Source organism: Megalobrama amblycephala, linkage group LG7, assembly GCF_018812025.1.
Source record: "Megalobrama amblycephala isolate DHTTF-2021 linkage group LG7, ASM1881202v1, whole genome shotgun sequence".
Classification (NCBI taxonomy): domain Eukaryota; kingdom Metazoa; phylum Chordata; class Actinopteri; order Cypriniformes; family Xenocyprididae; genus Megalobrama; species Megalobrama amblycephala.
The window spans coordinates 42,340,503-42,368,141 of NC_063050.1; the positions used below are offsets into that span (position 1 = coordinate 42,340,503).

The 27,639-nt window shown below is 36.5% G+C and overlaps 1 protein-coding gene across 5 annotated transcripts; it reads left to right on the top strand.

The window, feature by feature from the left end:
- Positions 1 to 15: 15 nt before the first annotated feature.
- fnip2 (folliculin interacting protein 2) lies at positions 16 to 27,199 on the top strand. Of its 5 annotated transcripts, none has more exons than XM_048197560.1 (18): positions 16 to 260; positions 9,091 to 9,214; positions 11,425 to 11,517; positions 11,682 to 11,782; positions 11,867 to 11,938; positions 12,029 to 12,087; positions 15,537 to 15,599; positions 16,243 to 16,314; positions 16,415 to 16,550; positions 16,640 to 16,841; positions 17,679 to 17,767; positions 18,664 to 18,810; positions 19,073 to 19,242; positions 20,704 to 21,448; positions 23,090 to 23,246; positions 23,906 to 24,106; positions 24,714 to 24,829; positions 25,193 to 27,199. In XM_048197560.1, exons 1-18 carry the CDS (start codon positions 166 to 168, stop codon positions 25,269 to 25,271), a joined length of 2,721 nt encoding a protein of 906 aa, XP_048053517.1. In that variant the 5' UTR covers positions 16 to 165; the 3' UTR covers positions 25,272 to 27,199. The 5 variants fall into 5 exon arrangements, with proteins under 5 accessions (XP_048053517.1, XP_048053520.1, XP_048053516.1 ...); XM_048197563.1 differs by having other exon boundaries at positions 11,425 to 11,488; XM_048197559.1 differs by lacking the exon at positions 16 to 260 and adding an exon at positions 5,452 to 5,851.
- Positions 27,200 to 27,639: the final 440 nt, after the last annotated feature.

A 27,639-nucleotide genomic window follows, 5' to 3' on the forward strand; every position in this document is an offset into this window, starting at 1 on the left:
AGCACGTTCTGCACGTGCCGCCTGTGAATCCGTGTCCACTCAGTAGAGAGCGCTCGTGGGGTATTGGCGGTCTACTTGGTGTCGCAGCTGAGCTGGTGCATATGTCACATGACTCCAGCAGCATGATGGGGAAACGGGAATCCCAGATTGTGTGTTTTTGAATAGATGGCGAGCATGCCGACGCTGCTGCAGAAGCTTTTCAGCAAGAGAGCCGTCGGTAACGGCAGCGCCCGGGACTGCTCGAGGGGAGCGGAGCAGTGGTAAGACCATTAGCACGCGCAGATACTACACCTATGCATATACAGTCACGCGCTCTTCACACCTGCGCGTCCCAGTCTGAGCGTTTTATTATATTACACTTGTCAGCTGACCTCTCTGCAGCACATAGCTGTTTCGTTTGCAATAAAGAGTAGAGGTTTGTGCAAATATGTACGAATTTATGATCATCATTTTTTTTGTGGCATCAATTGCAGGCCGTAGTGTTACTTGATCTATATGTGTCAGAGGTGTTGTGGAGTCACACACATGAGTTGTGCGCAGCGCGCGTCCAGTCAGCTGATCGCGAGTCCATGCGTTATGTAACTTTTCCGGTGCATTTATGCTTGCACAATACTTGCAAGATTTGACAGGTTTCTTTGCCCTGATTGCATTTATTTGGCATTTATGGGATCTGCTTTGTGTTTTCTCTTTGTTGCTTTATTATAGTCAGAGTAGATGGAGAGGGGTTGTTATGGGTAGAAAGTAGGAATGTTTATTAGTGTAATTTTTGATACAAATTACTATTTTATATTCTCGCACGTTTTAATGTATATTATATTACATTCAATTCAATATGTTGTCAATTAAAGGGGTTTTATGGTTACTAAGTAGAAAGCAGACAGGTAAATCTCTCGTATTTCTGGGCATCTGCTGTCAACTGAAATTAGAGGAAAACAATGTATCAAAGGGCCATAGAAAGTTCTCAGAAAAAATAAGTAGTCTAGTGACACCTGGGGATGATGAAAAATCTAAAAAATGTTACATTTACACATTTTAGTTAAATGTTAAAATTTTAAAATCACCATGAAATCAAAATAGGTTTTTATGGAATATTGCAGGATTTATTATAAACAACTTCTCCGTTCATATCATTATTTTTTGAAACTGCATGTGCCCTAACTGCCCTTGTAATCTTTAATCAAATTATTTTCAGGACAGTGATCAAGAAATCAAGTCCTGCCTTTTTTTGTTGTTGTTGTTCCAGAAGCCGTTTCAGTCAGAAATATGTCACAATATGGAAGAAAAGACTATTGCAATTTCCTATTCATGGCAACTTAAAGCCTCCATGAGATCCCTTGGATCTTATAAGAAATTAGGTCCACTGGGTCAGTGAGACCAGGATATAGTAGTACTTGCATGTGAATGAAAAGCCGTCAATTGTTTTTAGTAAAACTAATTCCTCACTTTAAACTACAATTATAATTTGATAATGTTAAGCTTTAGCCTTCAGCCCAAAAAAAAAAAAAAAAAAAATTGGCATTATTTTATACACTGGCAATTGGCTAACATATGTTTTTAAGCAGTAATGCAATATTATGGACTCTTTCCAAATGCATTGTCACATGACAATTCTGCACAGTTTCTTAGCAAGAAGTGATCCTGTGTACTGCAGAAATAAGAAATAAATACATAAATAAATTAACAAAGAAATGTAAAAAAAAAAAAAAAGAATCATGCTCACACTATTTTGGGTAAAAATATGAAAAATGATACTTCTCTCTAAAGAAATTTGAAATAAACATGATAATCCATATTTTTTCTCCAGTGTAGTGTACTGAAATGTTTCTTTCCAATGGTTTATAGTTATAGACTGCCTGCATGTTAACAGAATTAAAAATTATTATTTTAATTATTATATCATTATATATATTTTTTTAAATATTGTATTTTTTAATTTGTTAATAAAAAGTGTTATTACAATGGTAATAATTATTTTTATTTATTTTTTATTTTTATTTGGGCCAAATTGTGCAACCCTACAAGCAGGTACAACAAACCTGGTGTTTTTCATATTGTTTTGTTTTAAAAATTGCGTTTAAATAGCAAATCACAATTTTAACCAGAAAAATCGCAATTAGATTTATCCCCAAATCGTGCAGCCCTATGAAGTCCCGAATTAAGTATATAAGATATAAGCCAACTATACAGGAAAGCAGATGACCCCAGAATATGAATGCAAATCGCTTAGCACATTTCATTCATATTCTGGGCTCATCTGCTTGCCTGAAGTTTGTATCATACATTAAGCCACGTTAAGTGTTTTAAAATGGTTAGGCCTAATCAAAGCAAGAATCATATTTTCCTCTGAGTTGTTTTAGATCACATAAAAGGCAACTGCAGTTTTAATGGTTAGTATGAATAAAGAAATCTCTGATTTGTCATTGACAAGCAGCAGCCTTGAAAAGATAGATTTTTTTTTTTTTATCTTGCACTGTAAGCAAATTCTTGGAAATAATTTGTGAGTTCACAGTTGCCATGTACCGCGTTGCAGTATAGAGGACAGGAGAAAAGGTTGACAGATCAGAAAAAAGGGGGATGCATAGAGGTGTCCACACACCTCTTACATTTTGTTTTGGTTACACCACAAGGTGTCACTGTGGCCTCAAAGCTTTTCCCTTGTTGCTCTGAGCTTCATTTCTCTGTTTGAGGTAAAACACGCCCCCCTCATTAGCATATGGACAAAAAAAAAACTATAAATAAATGTTAAAATAAATAAATAAATGTATAAATAAGTACATGTGGAAATAAATAAATGTAGATATAAATACATAAATAAATGTGGAAATAAATGTTTAAAAAAATACAATTATACATAAATGAGCAAAGAAATATATAAATAGACATTTATTTTATTTTTTTTATATTTATTTATTTTTTTATTTTTTTATTTATCTATTATTTCAACAGCTTTGGTATTCCATAGGTACTCACTGATAATACATAAAACCCTGATCCCAGTGTTAATTTGTAGGTCTACAAAAACAAAAAACAAGTTTGAAGGAATCTCCCACTAATGTAATCACCTTCCATTTACTTCCACAGCCACTGCTCAAGATTTGCCTATTTGTAGAATTGATTTAGGTAAGAATCATTGGATTAAAGGCACAATATGTAAGATTTCTGGATTAAAATATCCAAAAACCACTAGAACAGTGTTATATATTTTGTTGAACTGCTTATTTCTCTGGATTTAAACATTCTTGGAAACATCTGGGATAATGTAAGTACATTTTTTCTGTTTACAGATAGGATGAGACAGGCACGGGCAAGTGACAGGTGACATTTACAGGTGCCGGTCATATAATTAGAATATCATCAAAAAGTTGATTTATTTAACTAATTCCATTCAAAAAGTGAAACTTGTATATTATATTCATTCATTACACACAGACTGATATATTTCAAATGTTTATTTCTTTTAATTTTGATGATTATAACTGACAACTAAGGAAAATCCCAAATTCAGTATCTCAGAAAATTAGAATATTGTGAAAAGGTTCAATATTGAAGACACCTGGTGCCACACTCTAATCAGCTAATTAACTCAAAACACCTGCAAAGGCCTTTAAATGGTCTCTCAGTCTAGTTCTGTATGCTACACAATCATGGGGAAGACTGCTGACTTGACAGTTGTCAAAAAGACGACCATTGACACCTTGCACAAGGAGGGCAAGACACAAAAGGTCATTGCAAAAGAGGCTGGCTGTTCACAGAGCTCTGTGTCCAAGCACATTAATAGAGAGGCGAAGGGAAGGAAAAGATGTGGTAGAAAAAAAGTGTACAAGCAATAGGGATAACTGCACTCTGGAGAGGATTGTGAAACAAAGCCCATTCAAAAATGTGGGGGAGATTCACAAAGAGTGGACTACAGCTGGAGTCAGTGCTTCAAGAACCACTACGCACAGATGTATGCAAGACATGGGTTTCAGCTGTCGCATTCCTTGTGTCAAGCCACTCTTGAACAACAGACAGCGTCAGAAGCGTCTCGCCTGGCTAAAGACAAAAAGGACTGGACTGCTGCTGAGTGGTCCAAAGTTATGTTCTCTGATGAAAGTAAATTTTGCATTTCCTTTGGAAATCAGTGTCCCAGAGTCTCGAGGAAGAGAGGAGAGGCACACAATCCACGTTGCTTGAGGTCCAGTATAAAGTTTCCACAGTCAGTGATGGTTTGGGGTGCCATGTCATCTGCTGGTGTTGGTCCACTGTGTTTTCTGAGGTCCAAGGTCAACGCAGCCGTATACCAGGAAGTTTTAGAGCACTTCATGCTTCCTGCTGCTGACCAACTTTATGGAGATGCAGATTTCATTTTCCAACAGGACTTGGCACCTGCACACAGTGCCAAAGCTACCAGTACCTGGTTTAAGGACCATGGTATCCCTGTTCTTAATTGGTCAGCAAACTCACCTGACCTTAACCCCATAGAAAATCTATGGGGTATTGTGAAGAGGAAGATGCGATATGCCATACCCAACAATGCAGAAGAGCTGAAGGCCACTATCAGAGCAACCTGGGCTCTCATAACACCTGAGCAGTGCCACAAACTGATTGACTGCAGTAATTCAGGCAAAAGGAGCCCCAACTAAGTATTGAGTGCTGTACATGCTCATACTTTTCATGTTCATACTTTTCAGTTGACCAAGATTTCTAAAAATCCTTTCTTTGTATTGGTCTTAAGTAATATTCTAATTTTCTGAGATACTGAATTTGGGATTTTCCTTAGTTGTCAATTATAATCATCAAAATTAAAAGAAATAAACATTTGAAATATATCAGTCTGTGTGTAATGAATGAATATAATATACAAGTTTCACTTTTTGAATGGAATTAGTGAAATAAATCAACTTTTTGATGATATTCTAATTATATGACCAGCACCTGTATTTGTATAGCGCTTTTCACAATACAATATATATATTTTTTTATTATTATTTCAGCTTCATTTCAATTTTAATTGCTTTAGTTAGCAATCACAACAGTGCACCTATAGGTGTTGATAGTGCAAAAGTTTTAATTCCTGATGCCACAGTAGAAATGCGCTGTTTATTCTGTGAGTGAAAGTATCTCCATAACACACTGTTATTGGATAAAGTATTATTCTGCTCGTCATGTGATTTCAAAATGTCTGCCTCCATGAGGAGACCCAATCCATGTAAAAAACTGCTTTTAATAGGCTACTTATATGATCTTTATTTATTTATTTATTTATTTATTTATTTTGCCGGAAAAATTCCACAGTGAACCTTTACATTTTGAAAAAGATTACTCTCTCTTTGTGTGGGGGTGAAGCATATGACTGACTGAATATGTGTTGCAACATGCATTCTTAGTGTTAGCAAAGGGTACATGTTAGTTTGTTTGCTGAGGTTTGCAACTTTGGACAGTGAGAGTGTCCTATGACTGTGTTTGGATCACATGCTTTGTGGGTGTGTGAGTGTGTGTATGACAGTCATGTGACTTTAGAGCTGTATTCAATCTGACATCAGATAGATAGAGTAGAAACCCCTCAGTCTCTGAACACATGATACCCAAAAATATCTCTCTCTTTTTTTTTTTGTCTCTCCATCTGAATCTTCCCGCTATTCGAATTCATCTTCTTTTAATTTCATAAATGCCGTTTGATTTGGAGAACTTATTTCTACACAAAGTAAGAAGTCATTTTTTTAGGAGAACCGGATGAGTTTACGCATGCATGTATGCACACACACACTCTCTGTAGTGTAACGAGTGGAATACCTTTGAAGATGAAGATTAAGAGTCTCAAGAAAACCACCTCAAGGTGGTTGTTCATTCCAGAGGATGCTTCACGGAACAGGTACACTAAGTGTGTGTGTGTGTGTGTGTGTGTGTGCGCTTTTTCGGCCACTAAACAAATATTGTAACATCTTTGTTTGCTTATGAAAGGAATCTGGTCCAAATCTTTTTTTTTTTTTACCTTTGGTTGACACCTAGCCAGTTTAGCTTGCATGTGCATGCGTGAAACATGTAGTACATTCTTAAGGCATTGTTACACAGCAGAGTTAAGGCTGCTTTGAGTAGACTCTATGACTTCTCAACTTCTGTTAAAAATAAATTAAAAAACAAACAAAAAATCTAAACAATGTAAAAAATGCAGCTTTGACCCACCTCAGCCCCTAATATCCGAATCTGTGATGATGCTGCTTTGCTTCTACCTAAATGAAATGCAGCATTAGAGCAGCAAACTATATTTAATTTTGCAATCTGGTAGTGTATAAATATTTAAACATGTATAAATAATAGATTAAATCGTTTTTATATTTTTATTTTGTTTTCATATTCATTTTCATGTTTATATATTCATAGCTTATAATTTGTAGTTGAATCTAGTTTTATAATTCACATTTAAAACATTCATTTTATGAACATCTTTTTCAACTGCAACATCTTGCATTTCTTGTGCCGCCTCTGTGCAGCATTAAACTGTCTGGGTAAATGGGTCTTTTGTGGTATATATCTGCACTTCAAATGTGCTGTATTAATCCATCTTTTATGCTTGATCTTGAAGCAGTAATGTTGATGCATTTAACTTGTTGGACTTTTTTTTGGTAGCAGTAAACATGGTAAATGGATTTAAGAATTCTAGACTGTTAGTGCTTGGTGAAAGCATGATCAAATTAGTCAAAATATTTAATCAACAAACACGCAAGGGATGGCGGATATATAGAATTTGTGAACGAATGTTCCAGTTCAGCCTTATAGACACAGACAGATTTCATTCAGCCAATCTGAAATGGTTCTAGCTGTCAATCAGTGAGGTCTCAGTGTGTGTTTGTGTGTACTACAGATCATGTGACACAGCGGTTGCTGATCATGTGATCTGAAGTATGAGGAAAATCCCAAAAAGGATGTGTCAAGGCTAATTTATTATGAGGCATTGTTCTTTTTAAAAGTGAATCACTGTCAGTTAGATGTTTGTGTGTGTATGGGTTTAGCACACTCGTGAGGGCCAAATGGTTGAAAATGTCCTCACAACCATAGTGAAACTTGTCGAAACAGACTTGTCATGACATTTGAAGTGTTTTTTCACTATTTGAAAGGCTCATACATGATTTTTGCTTTAAATCTAATAATGTAAACAGGTATCTGTGAGAGTTAGGTTTATGATTTGGTATTATCTTAGTATGAAACCCATTGCATCTATGAGGAGTGTTACTAATATAACTTCTAGGGTCTGTGTGTGTGTGTGTGTGTGTGTGTGTGTGTGTGTGTGTGTGTGTGTGTTTGTGTGAATGCGTAGTGGCAGTACCACCCCAAGCAAGTGTTTTTCTCTCTCTCTTTCCCTCCATCCCTCTGTCTCTCTCTTATATACTGGCACACACACACTCAGGCAAAGTCTCAGTAGGAGAGGATAAAGAGAGCCTGTGCCCTCCGTGTGTGTGAAGGATAAAGGGGGCCTGTGCATAGCAGTGTATTGTTCAGCAGCTGGGCTAGAAAGGACTGAGCAATGTATCGTCTAACACGCACATACACACTCGCGTTAACACTAAGCAGTCCATATACAAAGTCCGTAAGCTCAGCGCAAACAGACACATAGTGATTGCCAACTCACACATGGACACTGATATAACAAACACACTGCATCGTCTACGCAGCCAGAGAGAAGGGGTGCTGCCGACACCACACACTCTGTGTGTGTGTGTGTGTGTGTGTGTGTGTGTGTGTGTGTGTGTGTGTGTGTGTTTGGTTTCGTGTGACTTGTGCACTCAGAGCCCGGACAAGCGGAGATGGAGACGGTGTGCCTGTGTTTTCCGTTGTTAGACTGTGGTGATCTTCTGATGTTTAATAGAAGAAACATGCAACTATGTGAATGGTCCACTTTCCGTGCCATCAGCTGCTCTCTTGGCCAGTTTCGGGCATCTTGTGGTTGTTATTCATATCTATTTTGGATGTGAATGTAGTGCTTGGAGGCTGGAAATGAGTGTCTGATATCATACACCAGGATGGAAAGCAGGTAGGGTGTGTGTATTTGTGTGAATAAAATGTATTTTTGCTCATTTAGGTATGGTGCAATTAAATGCTTTATTGAAAGTTCTTGCAGTTTTATGGTTTAAATGAAAAGAATAGTTCACCCAAAAATGAAAGTTGTAATTATTTACTTTGAAACTTTTTCTGAGCAACACAAAAGGAAAATGTGTTTTCACAAAAACACAAAAGGAAAAATTTTGAAGAATGTTCACGCTTCTCTTTTCCAATGTGAATTAAGTGAATGACTGAATAAGTGAAAAAAGAAGACAAGTATAGCACCTTAAAAGTAGTCCAAATGACTTATATGGTATATTCTGAGTGTTCTGAAGCCATACAATAGCGTTTTGTGAGGGGAAAAAAACAAAATGTTCACTACCATTCTGAAGTTTTGGGTCAGTGCAATGTTTTTTGTTTGTTTTTGTTTTTTTTAGAAAAATTAATACTTTTATTCAGCAAGGATGCATTAAATAGATCAAAAGTGATGGTAAAAACTTTTATATTGTTATGAAAAACTATTTCAAATAAATGCTGCTGAACTTTCTATTAATCAAAGAATCCAGAGAAAAGGTATCACTGTTTCCACAAACATATTAGGCAGTACAACTGTTTTCAACATTGATAATAATAAGAAATGTTTCTTGAACACCAAATCACCATATAAGAATGATTTCTGAAGGATCATGTGACACTGAAGACTGGAGTTATGATGCTAAAAATCAGCTTTGCATCACAGGAATAAATTACATTTTAATATATATTACAATAGAAAAATAATATTTCATAATTTTACTGTTTTACAGGTTAGGTCATTAATAATGACCTAATCTTAATGACCTAGCTTTTAAACAGTAGTGTAAGTTATTCATTTAAAAGTCGCTTTAACTTTGTAAATAAATAAGTTCATTTCAACTTAACTATTTCCAGTTATTTGTTTAAGAATTGAATTTTTTTTTTCTTTTTTTTCTTTTTTTGGCTTTTGCAATGGTCTGTAGAAATTGTACAGTAAGTATTATTTTCTGTTTTTGAATGTTTGACCAGAATGTCCTCTGTTTCTCTCTTTTTTTTTAGTTGGGCATCTGCAGAGTTTGATCTAGCTCAGATCAGGTTGATTGTGTATCAAGACTGTGAGAGAAGAGGACGCCAGGTTCTCTTTGACTCCAAAGCAATACATAAACTGGACGCATCCGAGCCGGTAAGTTGCTAGTGTGTGTGTGTGTGTGTGTGTGTGTGTGTGTGGGGTGGGGGGGGTCTATGAGCACTGTTTTGGGAGGAGTCACATGCTCTGTAATCCAGCTTGCTTGGATCTCATGACAGGTGTGACTGCTCAGCTAACTGGGTCAAAGCGTTTTACACTCATGAGAGTGAGTGTATGGGTTGTATCTTGGATTAGTATTACTGTTTACTGACTTTTGATTTAAAATTAAGTTTTGGTATAATTTAGATTTAGATTTTTTTTTTTTTTGTAAATTATACACTTTTCACGTCAAGAATGTTTTAATGGGATAATGTTAAGTAATTTATTTATAATTTTATTTTTATGATACATTCAGGGTAAGAGGAAAGATATCACTGAAATGTCCCTGATCACATCAGTCTTACTCTGACCTTAAGAGTTTGTGCAGCACTTTTCTGCACAGATTGTTTTAGAAGAATGTTACAATGTATCATGGGCTTTGCAAAGAGGTTATTAACAAAGAAAAAGATGCTTATTTCACATGAAAAGAACAATGGTCAGAAAACATGAAAAGTTAACTTTTGGCAAAAAAGGAAAAAAAATTAATTAGACTTTAATTTACTGCAAAAGTTTGAACTGATGTGTAAACTGATTTTTCATCACAATATGCATACTTTATTTTCACTGTTGTAATATTGAGTTTTATTATATTTTTTATGCCAACCCATCTATACTCATGCATCTAGACAGTTGTTATTGAATGTCTCTGACTCTCTCTGAACAGAGTGTGATTTATTGTCAGTAAGTTGTCACATGATTGGTCTGTTTATTCAGCTCTTCAGCTTTTGTCACAAAGAGAGAGACAGAATAACAGTGTGTGTGCGCTTGTGTATTTCTATTGAATTGTCTCTTATGGTGGAATATTGCACTGAAAGACACTTTCATATCATAATTTTTTTCCTTGTTTTATTTTATCCCCACATCATTGCACAACATAATATCTGTGAGAAATATTATTTCTTTTAGAACTGCACTGGATAAATTCATGATTTTGTTGTTTGTTTAAAATAGCGGTCACGATTCTCACATTATTTTGAATAGACAACTAAACAAAATAACATAATTTACTAGAGGTTCTGACAAAATGTTAATTGCTGCAGTCTATTTAAAAAATGCCATATCGGTTTGAATTAATGATTTAATGACTCCCTCATAAAGACTTCACACAGCATTTTTGAATCTTTTGAATGAATGATTCAATGACAAATAAATTTAAGTCACTTGCCGCCACCTACTGGTGTAACAATGTAATTGATACAATCTTTTTGATTGTTACTGTAGACATCAGTGTGTACATCTGAAGCTTTTGTCCCAGACAGTTCTTCTGTGATTATTTGAATTATTGTAACAGAAATAATGATAATGTGTGGTTGAAAAGCTGTTTCATTCATTCTTTGGCTCAGCGGCAGCGTGAACGCACTGACTTCAGATTTGAATGTTCCGCTGTGATCGTACTTGTCACTCATAGCCTAATTGTAATAATTCAATGAATTATTAAATTGTAATAATTAATTTTAAAAAAATCTTATTTTGAATAGTAGTGTACATAACTCCTTAATATGCATTTGGCATGCACCGATAGGATTTTTTTGGGGCGATACTGATTTTAAAAATTATTGGCCGATACCGATATTTGTCACTCATTCGAAGTTTTAAAACGCAGACAGCAGCGCAGCAGGAATATTAGGCTGCTGTCACTTTAAGAGCTGCACGGATCCAATATACTGTTACACAAGCATTTTATTTCACAGCTGTTTACATTCATTTAAGACATAACCAACTATGTTTACAAAAATACTCACCAAGACAGCCGTTTTGATATAATTTTGTGTGAATTAGTAGAAGCCAAGTTCAGTATTTGCGTGCTGTCTGAAACGCTTTCCAGGCTCGTGCTATGGATGTGTGCGAACTTCTCACACAGTGAGTAGAATTAAGTTGTTTTTCGTGTCTTCTTGCGCTTGAATATTTAAATTCGTAGGGCTTAAAACCACATGCAAAGGATAAACCTTCACAAAGATGTAGCACTGGCCCGTTCTGGATACATCGGTGCATCTCTAATATGCATACATAGTACCCATTTTTGTAGCGAAAATCCCCTTGATTCTATGATGACCTTGAAGATTGAGAGGCACAGTGTGATGTGGCCAATTGTTTCATTCATCTTACAGACTGCTGATGAAACCAAAACTCCCCCCAATCGGAGTGGTGCTTGCCATATCGGAGGCCAAACAAGTGAGAAAGACAAGCCTCCTACATATCAGGTTTGCGTAGAAAAAACATTTATGCTCAGGCATTAAGTCAGTATCATGAAAATCCATTAGTCAAATTTCTTCTATAAATTCTAATCATAAAATTCCAACATGCACTGTGTATTTATGGCTACACAGAATACTTTGTCATGTTTGACTTGTGTATGTATGTTCAGTATACCAGACCGGCTTCAGACGTGAACATGCTTGGAGAGATGATGTTTGGCTCAGTTTCCATGAGCTACAAGGGTTCAACTCTTAAAATTCACCACATTCGGTGAGTATTTTATGTAAACGTAATATATTTCACAGGAATCAGGGCCTTAGCGGTGTCTATGCAATAACACTGTGTATGTGACAGGTCTCCACCGCAGCTGATGGTCAGTAAGGTTTTTTCTACCCGGTTTGGCAGCAGCACTGGAAGTACAAATACGTACGTGTCTTTTCTCTCACCTGTAATCTGCTGCTAATCTGCTCTCTATCACTCATTGTCTCTATTTTTTATTTATTTATTTTTTTGAAGGCTGCAAGACAGTTTTGAGTCAATGAGCCAAACTTTTCCTAGTCACACCAGCAGCATAGGTAAGATGAATACAAACACTTCTTCTTTCTTTGTCATTGTGTCACACTCTGTTCCAAAACCTAGTGAGCTACAGAGTGCCTACATAGGCAGCAATCTATATGTTTGCTCCAGACACAAAGGCTGTTCCAAAAGGTAGGTGTTGTATTTATGCTGCTTCAGTGTAATTAAGAAGGATTATTTTTACCCAACATTTCTCTGTGTTATGTATTTTTATGCTTAGAGTATTGAGCAGTTGGCTTTCTAACATCAAAGTCTATAGTTGGGTGGGGGGAGGGAGTTCTGGCCCCCGACTGTAAAATCTCATTCTCCACAGGGGAACATATTTTTAACAATAACTTATATATGCTTTTATTAAAGGATTAGTTCACTTTCAAATGAAAATTTCCTGATAATTTACTCACCCCCATGTCATCAAAGATGTTCATGTCTTTCTTTCTTCAGTCGAAAAGAAATGAAAGTTTTTTGATGAAAACATTCCAGGATTTTTCTCCTTATAGTGGACTTCAATGGGCTCCAAACAGTTGAAGGTCAAAATTACAGTTTCACTGCAGCTTCAAAGCGTTCTACGTGATCCCAGATGAGAAATAAGGGTCTTATCTAGAGAAACCATCGCTCATTTTCTAAAATAAAAAATTACAATTTTATACATTTTAACCATAAATGTTCATCTTGAACTAGCTCTCTTCTTCTTCTTCTCTATTAGAATTCTGGCAGTGTAGACACTGCTAAGTGTATTACTGCCCTCCACAGGTCAAAGTTTGAACTAAATTGTCATATACAATATGCTAGTGCAAGTATTTAACAATTAGTTCAAACTTTAACCTGTGGAGGGCAGTAATACCCTTAGCAGTGTCTACACTGCCGGAATTCTAATAGAGAAGAAGAAGAGAGCTAGTTCAAGATGAGCATTTATGGTTCAAACATATATAATTTTTAATTTTTAAAAAAAAATGAGTGATGGTTTCTCTAGATAAGACTCTTATTCCTCATCTGGGATCACGTAGAATGCTTTGAAGCTGCAATGAAACTTTAATTTTAACCTTCAACCGTTTGGGGTCCATTAAAGTCCACTATATGGAGAAAACCCTGGAATATTTTCATCAAAAACCTTAATTTCTTTTCGACTGAAGAAAGAAAGACATGGACATCTTGGATGACATGGGGGTGAGTAAATTATCAGGAAATTTTAATTTGAAAGTGAACTAATCCTTTAAGGCCACCAGCTTGCATTATTTCAACTTATTTCAATATAAGTAATCCTTTTTAACAGTGCAAAGAAATCTCAAACAATCAGAGAATCGTGACAATCAGAATCGCACCCAATAGTCTTAAGCAACCGTTTGCACCCATGAAGCATTGTGAATGACGTAATGGTCTCCCTACACTCTCAAAGTACTTTAAAAATGACAGGGTAGAGAAGAAATTGTCGAATAAAGTCGTTATTTCTGTTTTGTTTTTGCGCACAATAAGTATTCTCGTCGCTTCGTAACAAAGCAACCATTTAAAGGGATAGTTCACCCAAAAATGAAAATTCTGTCATCATTTACTCACCCTCAAGTAGTTCCAAACCTGTATGAGTTTCTTTGTTCTGCTGAACACAAAGGAAGATATTTGGAAGAAGGTTTGTAACCAAACAGATCTCGCCCCCCCATTGACTACCATAGTATTTATTTTTCCTACTTTGGTAGTACATGGGGGGTGAGATCTGTTTGGTTACTGACATTCTTCCAAGTATCTTTGTTTGTGTTCAACAGAAGAAAGAAATTCATACAGATTTGGAATGACACAAGGGTGAGTAAATATTGACAGTATTTTCATTTTTGGGTGAACTATCCCTTTAAAGGGTTACTTCACCCAAAAATGAAATTTCTGTCATTAAGTACTCACCCTCGTGTCGTTCCAAACCCGCAAGACCTTCATTCATCTTTTTTTTTAACCCATAGAAAGCAAAGCAACTCCCGTCATTCAAGGTCCAGAAAGGTATTAAAGACATCGTTTAAATAGTCAGCGTAACTACAGTGGTTCAACCTTAATGTTACGAAGTGATGAGAATACTTTTTGTGTGCAATAACGGAAAAAAAATAACTTTATTCAACAATTTTTTCTCTACCCTGTCAGACTCGTATGCAGTGAACGCAGTCAAAGACTATAGAATAACACAAGACGTGTCACTCGTATTGTTTTGAATGTGAGAAAGTGTAACGCGCAATATGGCGGAATAAGTCCCGCCTTCTAAAGCCAAGAGCCAATTGCCGACTGGTAAAGTCATCGCGTCACTTCAGCGGCCGTTAGAATCACCGGTTTCTATAGAAACAGTCAGACGCGTGCCTCCGAAGAGACCCGCATTTAAGTCTGCGCATGCGCATTTGCTTGATCCAGCCTGAAAAATACAGTTTTTTTTTTTTGTCATGATTCGAGCGTTTAGAAACTAAATTTATGAGCTGGTTGTTGTTAGATTTCATTGGTGATTTCAAATATGAAATTTAATCGTAAGGTTGGCGAACAGTTTTGGAGAATTTGATGTTTCCCCATTCAAAGAGATAGGAGCTGCATGATGCCCAGGATGCCCGAGAGGCGTTTCAAAGATGGCCGCCGAGTGAAATGACTTGTCTTAAAGGGACTTTGACGCAGTTCAGTGCTTCTGTGTTTACGTCCGAATGCCGGCTCAGTATTGGCAGCCCCTGTGTCAGCATCACACGCATGTGTCGTGGTGCTCACATGAACAGTCTCAGCCAATACTGAGCCGGCGTTCAAACGTAAACACAGAAGTGCTGAACTGCGTTCACTGCGTCAACTGTGTACGAGACTGACAGGGTAGAAAAGAAATAGTTGAATAAAGTCGTTATTTTTGTTTTTGGTTTTTTTTTTGCACACAAAAAGCATTCTCATCGCTTCATAACATTAAGGTTGAACCACTGTAGTCACATGGACTATTTTAATAATGTCTTTACTACTTTTCTGGACCTTGAAGTATGGTATTTATATTGCTTTCTGTGGGGCATTAAAAAACGTGGATTTCATCAAAAAATATCGTAATTTATGTTCCGAAGATGAATGAAGGTCTTACAGGTTTGGAACGACATCAGCGTGAGTAATTAATGACATAAATTTAATTTTTGAACTAACTGTTTAAAGGGTTATCATTAAAAATCAGTTTCCCTATGGAGAAAATAAATGTTTTTATTTCCAGAACCTGACTGTTGCACTCTTTTGAAGTCATTTGTGAACTTGGAGCATGCATTGTTCCAAATTGGTCACAAATGAGGTTCCATTTCAGTAGAGATGCTGAAAGCAGCTGCATATGTAGGCAGCATGGCAGCTCAGGGTTTCGGAACAGCACTTTCACCTGTTTTTTTTCTTTTTTTTTTTTTCTTTCTATAAATCTTTCTCTGATTTTCACCCAAACATACTGTTTCTCAACATGGCCATATACCACTCCTCTTTTTAGGAGTTTGCCGTGTACCTAGCGCTCCTCTGCTCTGCCTCGCTCGGAGCGCATCTTTCTTTGCAGGTTTGTGTGGAATGCTGAAGCAGCGTGAGCATGTGTTGATCTCACATGCACACACCTATGTATTATTATCTGCTGTGTGCTCTTTCTGACTATTTAGCTTTTGATTGATTTTAGGCTCCTCACTTAATGCACTTCCTCTGCCTTTGGCACTGGGTTACACCTGGTATTAACAAAACTTAAGTGATGCAATCACAACAGCTGAGACAGAATGCTATTTATGCCTGATACTAATATGCATCTCCTGTGACCACAATTTGGTTTGTGATTGGATCACAAAATATTTATGTATTTACTGCTGTACAGTTGTGATTGAATCACTAAAATGGATGCAAATACCAAGTGTGAACAGTGTCATTGTGGGTCAGCTCCATAGTTACAGATGAGACTGCACGATTTCTAGGTTATGGGGGTTAACTACACGCTTTCAGATGGGTACATCACACTTTTGCAGGTGTTGTTTGTGTGTGTGTGTGTGTGTGTGTGTGTGTGAGAGATACTAATCTGCATGCTCTCTCGAAACGGGCTTGGGAACCCAACACTTCCACCTAATCACCCACAACATGAAGCAATGCGGACACGCTTCTTTACATTCTTCAGAATGCAGCTGAATGTGAGGGAATGTGTAATGACTCTCTTTTTCCAGCCCACAGTAATCCAGTGGACATGCCAAGCAGAGGACACAGTGAGGATGGAGACAGTGGCATTGCTCGCTCAGGTATGCACACATTTAGAAAGTTCTATAAAGTCAGAACATCCTTAATGCAGTCTTGCTATAATGTAAATGTACCTGTGAACTCCCCTTTCCTTTTCTCCAGCATCTCTGAGCAGTTTATTGGCCACTCCCCTACCCTCACCTGGTTCCTCCTTCAGCAGCGGCTGTGCCAGCAGTTACCAGCGGCGATGGCTCCGTAGCCAGGCCACCAGTCTTCAGCATGGCCCCATGCCTCGCTGGTAAGCCTGAATTTATGTTCCACAAGTAAGAAATCAGAAGATACAGAGGACAGATAAGTTAGATGAATTTGTGTACATCTGTGCATCAGGAGCACTGAAGAAATGTTCAACCTGTCTGACGAGAGCTGCAGCTCCAACTCTGCGATGATCCGGAGGAAGAAGATCGCCATCAGCATCATTATAAGCCTGCCAGAGAGAGAAGAGGAAAACCACAATTTTCAGGAGTTTTTCTTCTCCCATTTTCCTTTGTTTGAGTCTCACATGAACAAACTCAAGACTGCCATCGAGAGGGTAAGTGTGATAGTGCAGGCGAGTTATTTGTTATAGTAACATTTAAAGTAGGGACAGGGCACAAAAAATGGAAAAATGTATCATCATAATTTAAGATGTATTTTTTTTATATATATATATATATATATATATATATATATATATATATATATATATATATATATATATATATATATATATATATATATATATATATATAATTTTTTTTTTTTTAAGAAAAACATTACAGAAATAGGGCAAAAGGGCTGAACAATCTTTATTTACAGACCAAAGAAAACAACTAAATAGACTGATACTGGTTTATTATGCCAGCTTGTTTAGTTTCGATGGGTGGATCAGAGTAAACTAATTTAAGTGTTACTTATATCAATCAAGTGGTGTTGCTTTAAAATTGAAATGTATGGAGAATATATTCTGAATAGGATTGTAACTCCCTGAATCAAAGGTCAACTGCAAGGTGCCTAGATTTATGTTTTATACATTGCTTACCAAGATTTCATTTATTTGAACAAAAATACAGTAAAACAGTAATACTGTAAAATATTTTTACTATTTAAAATAACTGTTATATATATATTCAAATGTAATTATTTCTCTGGTGGTAAAGCTGGATTTTCAGCAGCTATTACTCCAGTCTTCCGCGTAGAAAGAAGATGAGTAGAAAGTTCAAGATTTATTCGAAATAGAATTTTCTTTAACAATGTAAAAGTTTTTACTGCCACTTTTGAGAATTTTTCACATACTTGCTGCGTAAAAGTATTACTTTTTTTTTTTTTTTAAATTATATATATTTAAACTGTACTTCAAAGTTCAAACTGTGTGTGATTTGTTTTTCAGGCAATGATTTTGTGCAGAAGGATAGCAGAGTCTAGTCAGCGAGTGCAGGTCTATCTGTGTCGAGTGATGGAAGCACTGGGAGAATTCAGGTGAAAGTGAGAGGGATGTGGTGCTGATATCATTACATCAAGTCAAGTCACCTTTATTTATATAGCGCTTTTTACAATGCAGATTGTATCAAAGCAGCTTTACATTGATAACTGGTACATAATTTTTGCTGCACAGCAGCTCTTCAAGAATAGTGTCAATGCAGGCAGATCAAAGCACTGTTGAATAAATGTCAAGAATACTGTTGAATATCAAATGTCAAGTCAAATGTCAAGTGTCCCCAACTAAGCAAGCCAAAGGCGACAGTGGCATTACATTATATTTTTGGTGTTATATTCTTCATGTACAATAGTGCTGTCAAAAGTACTGACTTCGGTACCAAGTCGGTACTGAAATTTAAAAAATGTAACGATACCAGCATTTCCCCCTAGCATTTTGAGTGCTGTTAAGTAGATTCTTAAACACCTCTGATTGGTCATTATGTTCAAGCACTCAACAGATATGTCTGTGATTGGCTACAATGATCAACGCTTCCAAAAACATGTTGTAAATAGACATCTTTGTCACTCAAAATGCTTAGGGGAAATGCTGATATTGTTACATTTTTAAAATTTCAGTACCGACTTGCTACCGAAGTTGGAACTTTTGACAACACTAATGTTCAATGTACTATTTTTGTAGCAGTGAATATAATGACTAAATTGACCATGGTACTTAAATTTACAGTAATGCTTTAATGTATTTTCAGGCTTCTTTTTCTGCCTCTTTAAAACTACAGAACAAATGTGAACGCCCCTTTTGAATCTTGATGCCCCCTACAGTATTAAACATTCTTTGTTTCATGACCAACTTGATGCAGAAGATATTGTTAGTTTGAGATCCTTCAGCTTGAACATTGATTTGCGTTAGTCTCATCTGGTTCTCTATTGGTTTGTAGGATGACGGTGTGGAACCTGTACATGGCTCCTCGCATCAGCGAGCCAGTCTGGCTGTCCATGATATCCCAAAGTACCGAGCGAAACCTGCTGTGTCAGCGCTTCCTGAAGGAGATGAGTTTGCTGATGGAACATGGAGCCAAGAGCCAGTCAGTGATCTTTAACCTTTCAACTAAACATATTACTTCAAATCTTTAACCCTGTTCTTTTACTAGTACTGTGTAATCAAAGGGATATTTGGAAAATCAATTATTTGTTTCCATCACCATCACTGATCCTAAGCGTGTCAGGAAACACAATTGGCAAGGTGTGTCTGTGCGGCAGTCAGTCATGAGTGATTTCCTCTTGATTGCCTTATTATATTGATTTCTGGTGGGACCTTTGTGAACTATTCCTTTCATTTTTGTCTAGGTTTCTCTCAGCTCTCCTTACTGCTGTTCTTACGCATCACTTAGCCTGGGTTCCCACTGTGATGCCCAGCAACCTGCCGCCAATCAAACCTGCCTGCCAGAAACCTGCCTCACAGACAGTGGATCTGTTGGCAAAATCTCACCCATACAACCCGCTGTGGGCTCAATTAGGTAAAAATTCACTCAAAACATAAATATATATACTCCTACAAATATTCATACAATTCACTCTGGACATCACATTAGCACAGGTGGGTGGTATGATCAAAATCTTGAATAATTGGTCTCAGTAACTGTACAAATCACAACATAGTTATTTTAGCTAGAATTTTAACAAATTAATTGTTTTATAAATGAAAGAGGACCTATTATGCTTCTTTTTTTACATTTTCAACTTTCTTTAGTGTGTCATGTTGCTGTTTGAGCATAAGTCTGCAAAGTTACAAAGTCACTCCAAAGGGAGTTATTCTCTATATCAATAAGCACTGTTTCTGAACTCCCTGAAACGCCTCGATTGTTTTCTTCCGGGAATGAACACATCAATGAAAAATCCCCCTAAAATGAAAATCATCCCATGATTTACTCACCCTCAAGTCATCCTAGATGTATATGACTATCTTCTTTCAGATGAACACAATCTGAAATATATTTAAAAAATATCCTTAGTCCTCCAAGGTTTATAATGGTAGTGAATGGGGGCCTGCATTTTGAACAACAAAAAAAGTAATCCATACAGCTCCAGTGGGTTAATGGGTTAATAAAGGCCTTTTGATCCAGCCAACCAATCAGAGCACATTGCTCTGCTTTTTTTTTTTTTAACATTCAAGCATGAAAACCTATTCTAGTAGACTCCAAAAACAAAATCAAGAGTTTGTTAAAGGGCATAATATGACCTCTTCAAATAACCATGTGGTTCATCCCATGAATTGAAAACTTAACTAAGGCAAGTAACTCAATTGATTATTTTATCTGTTTATGATGGATATGAACTAAAATATAATATTGTTCACATTAAATGAAGCGTAAGTGTGACAGCAATGCAAAAACGGCTTCATATCATATTATCACTTGAGTTAAAAATACTTTTAAAAAACAATAAAAATAATATTATTATAAAACAGATTTATAATTCTGATTGGATGAGCCAAGTATGAAGCAATTTCAACATCTGTCTCTGCACATCAATTGAATTCTGTATAATCTGATATAATTCTATTTAAACAAAATATGCATACGTTATGATTCTCATACATCATTAAAACAATTCATATGTCATATGCTTTATTGTTAAATATTAATTTTTACTAATTTTTAACTTTAGTTTCTTAACTTTAACTTTTGTTGAGTTTCATTTAATATTGTATTTTTTTAATGCATATTTTCCATTTTTTTTCACAAAAATTTGTTTGAGATCAAAGAATAATTCCCCAATCCTCTGTTGAAGACCAATGGTATACTTGCATTCTCTTTATTTCCATAAAATAACTTGACTTTGTTGAGCCGTCATAAAAAAAGGACATGTTGTTATATTTGTCTTTTAAAAAGAAAATTTGGAAGTCCTACAGTTGTTTTCATTTGCAACTAATAACCAGTTTTGTTAATGTATTATATTGTTTGTTGTGTGTTGTTTAGGTGATCTGTATGGTGCTTTGGGCTCTCCAGTGAGAGTGTGTCGAACGGTGGTCGTGGGACGCAGGAGGGAGCTGGTACAGCGAGTCTTGTATGTTCTATCCTACTTCATTCGCTGCTCAGACCTGCAGGAGCATGTACAACCTCAAGGACAAATGAACAATCCAGCCAATCCCTGCACCTCTCAAACAACTGACCCCACCTCTGGAAGTGAAAGGACCAATGAAAAAACATTTCCCCTAAAACCAGACCCATTAAAGCCCTCTCTTAGTGTTATCGAAACCAGTGAAAAAGCACTGAACTCTGGCTTGGGCAATGCCCATTTTGTAGAACAAAATGATCAGACGCTTTTGACTGATACAAAATCAATTAATCCATCTCCCAGTTTGGAATCAACCACTGCCAGGCCTGAATGTACAGAAATGGGACAGGAATGTTTTGGGGAAGACAGTGACTCTGTTGGGGGTGGATTAGAGCACATTTTGGCCAATCAAAGTCCTCTTCTGCATAGGGTGCAGTTTCACATTGGCAGTCCCAGGGAGGCAGAGAATGACGGACAAGCCAGCGGTCTTACTGGGGCGGGGTGTGGGCGGGGATTGGACAGGAAGTTGCATCAAAGGATTTTGAGTGACATACGAAGGAACGAGAGCTCAGATAGTGCTTTGGGTGACAGTGATGATGAGGAAATATCACCGCATGAACTGTACGTGGCTACAGAACAAAAGGAGTATGAGTTACCACTGCCAAAGTAAGTGCAAACTAATTTCACTCTCTTAATTTTAAGGGGTTTTATCATGAGACATAAAATTGTATTTGACCTTTTGAAAGTCGTTGTACTTTGAAAACACACCGTAGAGTTTTTTTTGTTTGTTTGTGTTTTTGCAAACATCTGCAATTTTTTTGATGCCAGACAGATAAATGCATTTGAACACATGACGGTTTACATCTACACCTCATTTTTCCCTATTCAGTGTTCACAAACGTGGTCCACCCAGTTATGATGAAGTAGGTTAGAAACTCTTATTAATTAAAGGGATAGTTCACCCAAAAATGAAAATTTGATGTTTATCTGTTTACCCCCAGGGCATCCAAGATGTAGGTGACTTTGTTTCTTCAGTAGAACACAAATGATGATTTTTAACTCCAACCATAGCAGTCTGTCAGTCGTATAATGCATGGCAATGGTAACAAAATCTATGAGAGTAAAAAAACATGCACATACAAATCCAAATTAAACCCTGCGGCTTGTGACAACACATTGATGTCCTAAGACACGAAACGATCGGTTTGTGCGAGAAACCGGACAGTATTTATATATTTTTTTACCTCTAATACACCACTATGTCCAACTTCCTTGAGCGTGCACACGGCATCCAGTGCGTGAGGTGTGTATGCGCTCTGGCGTAGTTTACGCAAGCGCTGGAAGTGATCTCTCGCGCGTATACATCACTCATTGTTACTCATTGCGCTCAAGGCAGTTGGACATAGTGGTATATTAGAGGTAAAAAATGACACAGCTTGCAAGTGCAGTACAGTGCTGTATCATTTTACATTTACAAAGGTGTCTTAAAGGCACAGTGCGGCAAGCAGGGCGGGGCCAAGAGCCGTGGGAATGGAGCGAGGCCGGTGGCACGAGTGCCAATGAGTGTCCATGGCGGCAGACTTTGCTGAGCCCTGCTTGATTGGACCATTTATTTCCTCATAGCGGTGACAACGGATTCCTCCTTCCTGCCAGGTTTTGGCACCAATGTAACAAAGTTTAAGTTCAGGGATGAAGGAGGCAGGAACAGGCAAAGGATCAAAGTATCTTACAAAATAAATAAACACTACAAAATGAAAGTAAAGCGGCAGCCCCTCACAAACAACTCCCGCATAAACTAAAACAAAACAACAACATAAAGTCCAGGCCTGGTCCTCTCTCCTCCTTTTATCCTTCTGGAGCTCCTCCACGAGACTCAAGACCGGTGTGGCGCACAGTCGACGCTCATTAGCACTCATGCCACCAACCTCGCTCCATTCCCATGGCTATCGGCCCTGCCCTGCTTTTAACAGAAACATAACATTTTTAGTGGAAATTAAATGAAAGATATGACCTTTTTGAAAGTAGAGAAAATTGCAAATCAAAAATATTAACACGACGTTAATTTATCTTTTTGTTTTAACATTTTTGTTTTTGCTTTATTTTTTCATTAAAATGTAGAAAAGTGTTTTTTTGTTTGTTTGTTTTTTAAGTAAAATTTAATATAATATAGTTTGAATTTAATGCAATATTTATTTTTGGCCCATAGCTCTCAATCAAGTTCGATTTTCTTTTGGCTCTATTCATAGTAAAAGGTTTTGGCACATTTGCAAGGAAGGCTGCAATAATTTGCGTTTTGTTTCTGTGTAGTTATCAGGTAGAGAGTCGAGCCAGTGTTAATCATTTTGGCCGTTCTTTGCTGGGTGGTTACTGTCCTCAGTACATGCCTGACTTTGCCTTGCATGGCATCAGTTCTGATCTCAGGCTCAAACAGTGCCTTATGGCTGACCTGGAACACACTGTTCTCGTAAGTACAATTACATTTTACAGTTATTACTGCATACAGTAAATGATTCATGTTTCAAGTGTCACAATCAATCATATGACAATATTTGCACCAGTGTTTTGTCTTTTAGTTAGTTTAAGGTTTGAATTTTAGCTTTTCGAATAGACCTTGATCAGGGTAGTGCCATATTTCATTTTTGACAGAAATGAATATGAGGAAAATGTGGGATTGAAGTACAGTGCTTTCAATGAATTTTGCTGTTGTTTAACAACATACAGATTGTTCAGCTGACAAAACATCTTTCAGAAAAACAAAACATCTTTTTGTCAGTAGACAAAAATTTAATAAAATAGCTTTGAAAGTTACATGATAAATGACCTATATACGGTGCTTGTAAAGACTGTAAAGGCCCGTTCACAAGAATGATAAATGTACAGATAACTATATTATCATAATCATTATATTTGTGGTGTGGACTTTGCTATTCTTTTATATTTAGAAAGATTTTTAGAACTATATATTTATCATAATCTTTATAGTTATCATCCTTGGTGTGAAAGGGCCTTTAATCTATCCCTCACAGCCTGGTTTTCATCTATGTTAAATTCAATATGTCATCTAATCTGACTAAGATCTATCCCAGACATTAGGAAAAAGTGTGTACCTTTGTGTGTGTGCAGCATCCGGCGCTGGATGAACCAGTGGCCGAGGCTCTGTGCATTGTGGCAGATACAGACCGAATGAGTGTGCAGGTGGTGACGAGTCAAAGGCGCGTGTGTGAGGGCGGGCGGATGGGCAGGGATGTGATGGTGTCCAACCTCATACACACGCTCATCACATCAGTTCTGCAGCTATATGCACTCAACATCGCAACCGATTTTGTAAGTCTCCTTAACATACACATACAAACATATTCACATTTTTTTTACATGCAGTGTTCAGTATGTTTATCCACACTACTGTTTTAATTAATACTTTTATGCATTAAATTGATCTAAGGACTTTTACATTGATAGAAAAATTTCAAACACATGCTGTTCTTTTGAACTTTCTATTCATCAAAGAATCCTGAAAAAATATACCACAGTTTCCACAAAAATATTAAGCAGCACAACCTTTTTCAACACAGATAATGAGAAATATTTCCTGAGCACCAAAAAAGCATATTATTATATTATATCATACATATATATATAAGCATAATGATTTCTGAAGGATCATGTGATGCTGAAAATTTGGCTTTGACAGAAATAAATTACATTTTAAAATAAATAGAAAATGGAAAAAATAATTAAAATATAAATTTAAATTTATAATAATAATGATTCACATTATTCTTGTTTTTACTTTTAAAACTTTTTTTTTTACCTTCCTTTTTTTTATTTTTTTTTATTTTTTAATCAAATAAATGCAGCCTTGGTGGACATAAAATAATTCTTCTTTTGATCAGTAGTGTAGATTCTGATTTGTGTGTGTATATGCAAACAGTGTGTGATGCATCTGGAGGACCGGTTACAGGAGGTGTATTTTAAGAGTCGATCCTTAGCAGAATATCTGAGAGGACAAACCAGGGTCCATGTAAAAGAACTGGGGCTGGCACTGGGGTAAGATCACACTTATTAGGTGCGTTCACGCCATGTTGTAATTACCGCAATTACGAGATTTCAACTTGAAAAAAGCATTCACATCTTCTCCTACTTGTACCACCTGACTGCTGCCGATTCATTCAGGTGTTGATAGTGTTGCCATAGAAACATGTAATTCCCAGTCAGAGGATGTGAACAACTCCGAACAGAACTTCACATGTTATCATCTCAAGACTACAATAATTACGACATGGCATGAACGCAGCAATTGACACTAATCTTTCACTTAAGGTATAGGCTACATTATGGTATTCTAAATGCAGACAGTGTGAGAATAAAACTGCATATAGTCAAATGTATAATTTTTTTTTTCTTTCCCAGGATTGAGTCCAGTGACATTCCATTGCTTGCAGCAGTGGCCAGCACACACTCACCCTACGTGGCTCAGATCCTTCTTTAAAAAGACCAAGCAAGATTCATTTCACGTTACGGACCAATCAGAATGTGTTCCTGTTCTGCATGGACCAGCAAGGATCTGATCATATCAGATGACCACACCAATCAAGATGCACTGTGCTCGACAACCTTTCAGAGCCGACACCCAGCCTTAATTTACCAATCAGAATGCCTTGTTTGTACAGCTGACAGTCTGTGTATGTACGTACGAGTGTGCATCTAACTAACTATCTATAGACTGAATCGGGCACCATACAAGGGACCCTTGTTAATGCTCTCCATATGTTATCTTGCGTCTTTTCAAGTCTTAAATGAAAGGGAAGACTGGATACCGCAAAGATTATTGGTGGAAAACATCACTAAGGCCAAGAATACGGAAAAGCCTCTACAATTTACCCTTCCATACAATGATGGCTCAACGCTATATATCTGAAGGCACAATAGTGTAGTTAATTAAAAGGATAGTCCTCCCCGAAAAATTGTCATTATTTTTTTACTTTCATATCGTTCCAAACCTGTACGTATTTCTTTCTCCTGCTGAAAAAAAAAGATTTTTTTTTTTTGTAGACCATCCCTCTAAAGATGAGAGCATAACTATAACAATGTTTCTCTGTGAAGCACATTAGTTTACATCAGGAGCCACATTTTGTAGAATTCTTGAGACATGGCTGACCCAAAAATAATGATTCTGCCAATTTACTCACCCTCGTCCAAATTTGCAGGACTTTTTTCTGTTTGAAGAATAACTCTTTTCCATATAATAAAAGTGAAATTAGATGGGGACTGCAGCAAAATGACAAAAAATACCATAAAATTTTTATGGTCCATAAAATTATATTCTATCTTCTAAAGTCAAGACTCGTTTTTTGAACTTTTTTGACATTTTAGAGCTTGACAGTCCTAAAAGACTGTCATCAAATGGAAAATAACAGCCAGGATAATCTTCAAAAATGTCACATTTTTGGTTTGTCAGTCATGTGGGTTTAGAACAACATGAGGGTAAATCACCTTTTGGGTGATCTGTCCCTTTAAACCGTTAAATTCCAAACAAATGGTGCAAGCACACAACAAAAGGACATTTTCAATGAATTTCTGGAATTTCATTCAAGAAAAGCATTAGTTTGGTCCTGAAGAATAATTTGACAATGTAAGTCACAGCAGCATTTAGTTCCTTATGTTGGATTTTGATCAAATCAATCAGTTTTCACAGTTTTCGTTTAATCTGCAATTGAAGTATTTTTCATAGTCCATGTTCTCCAGAAAACTGTGTTTGCTTTAATCTCTGAAAGATGAGAGAATGTTTACATACTGGAAAGAGGAGTAGACTTGAGTGTGATATTAAATTGTGTAAATGTTCATTACTGGACAGTCCATGGATTGTGGATTACAGTATTAATCTGGTGCTACTATTATGTCAAAGGCTTACTAAAGCACATGCACACTTTTACGCTCTGTCCTTGTGAATGATTTATATTTCTTTCAGTGGTGTATTCCACAGCAATAGAACCCTAATAGAAGTTTGTGACGCAAGAAATTGAAAATACTTTTTTTTTTTTTTATTGTTGTTGTTTATTGTTCCATTTTAAAGAGCTAGAGAAATATGATTATTTTTTATATTTTCACAGAATACTCTACCTCAAATAAAAGATCTGAAAGTGGCCTGATCTGGATTTATTGGTTTGATCAGTTAGTATCACACATCAAGAATGCAGTGCTTGTATTTTGGATTAAAACAGATCTTTTACAATTTTTTTTTTTTTTTTTTGAACACTAAGGTTTGGCCACTTTCAGTAGTCTCTTGTTTTCATTTTTGTCTGTTGCCTGCATGGTGTTTATACTTCAGGTTGAATGTGGTTGAGTATTTTGTCTGTGACAATAGGATGTTGATATGAACTGAACTAGTGATGAATAAACAAATTGCCAGGAACTGAACAACTCTGTATTTTGTAGTTGTATATCTTCTTCTTTTGCATGATCCGATTTGATATTGGGTTATGATAGCACCCTCTTAACTTTATATAAAGATGTTTAAGCTTTCTTGATCTTTTAAGTGAATGAATCGTTCGTTAACTTCACTTGTGTACTAATCATATTTCATTCACTAGACAATTTGATTAAGGCAAGACAGTAGACAATATCATGCACTGGTCAGTGTTACCTATTTTGTTTCCATAACATGTCTATTTTCAGACTAGTGGAAAGAAAACATCCCAAAAATTTTATTGCCAATTATTTTATTGCACTTTATTTATCTGCATCTTTAGATTTCAAATACATTTTAATCCCCCACCCCACGCACACCACCAAACTTTATTCATTTACTGCTGCCCCCCGCCCCCCTAAAAAAACACACACACAGCACCAAACTTTAT

Bases quoted from the DNA above. Each gene is read 5' to 3' on its own strand.
- fnip2 (XM_048197559.1), top strand. From the start codon at position 5,733: ATGCACACACACACTCTCTGTAGTGTAACGAGTGGAATACCTTTGAAG. The intron at 18,811-19,072 runs GTCAGTGATCTT...ATTTTTGTCTAG, and splicing joins GAACATGGAGCCAAGAGCCA to GTTTCTCTCAGCTCTCCTTA. The intron at 19,243-20,703 runs GTAAAAATTCAC...TGTGTTGTTTAG, and splicing joins CCCGCTGTGGGCTCAATTAG to GTGATCTGTATGGTGCTTTG.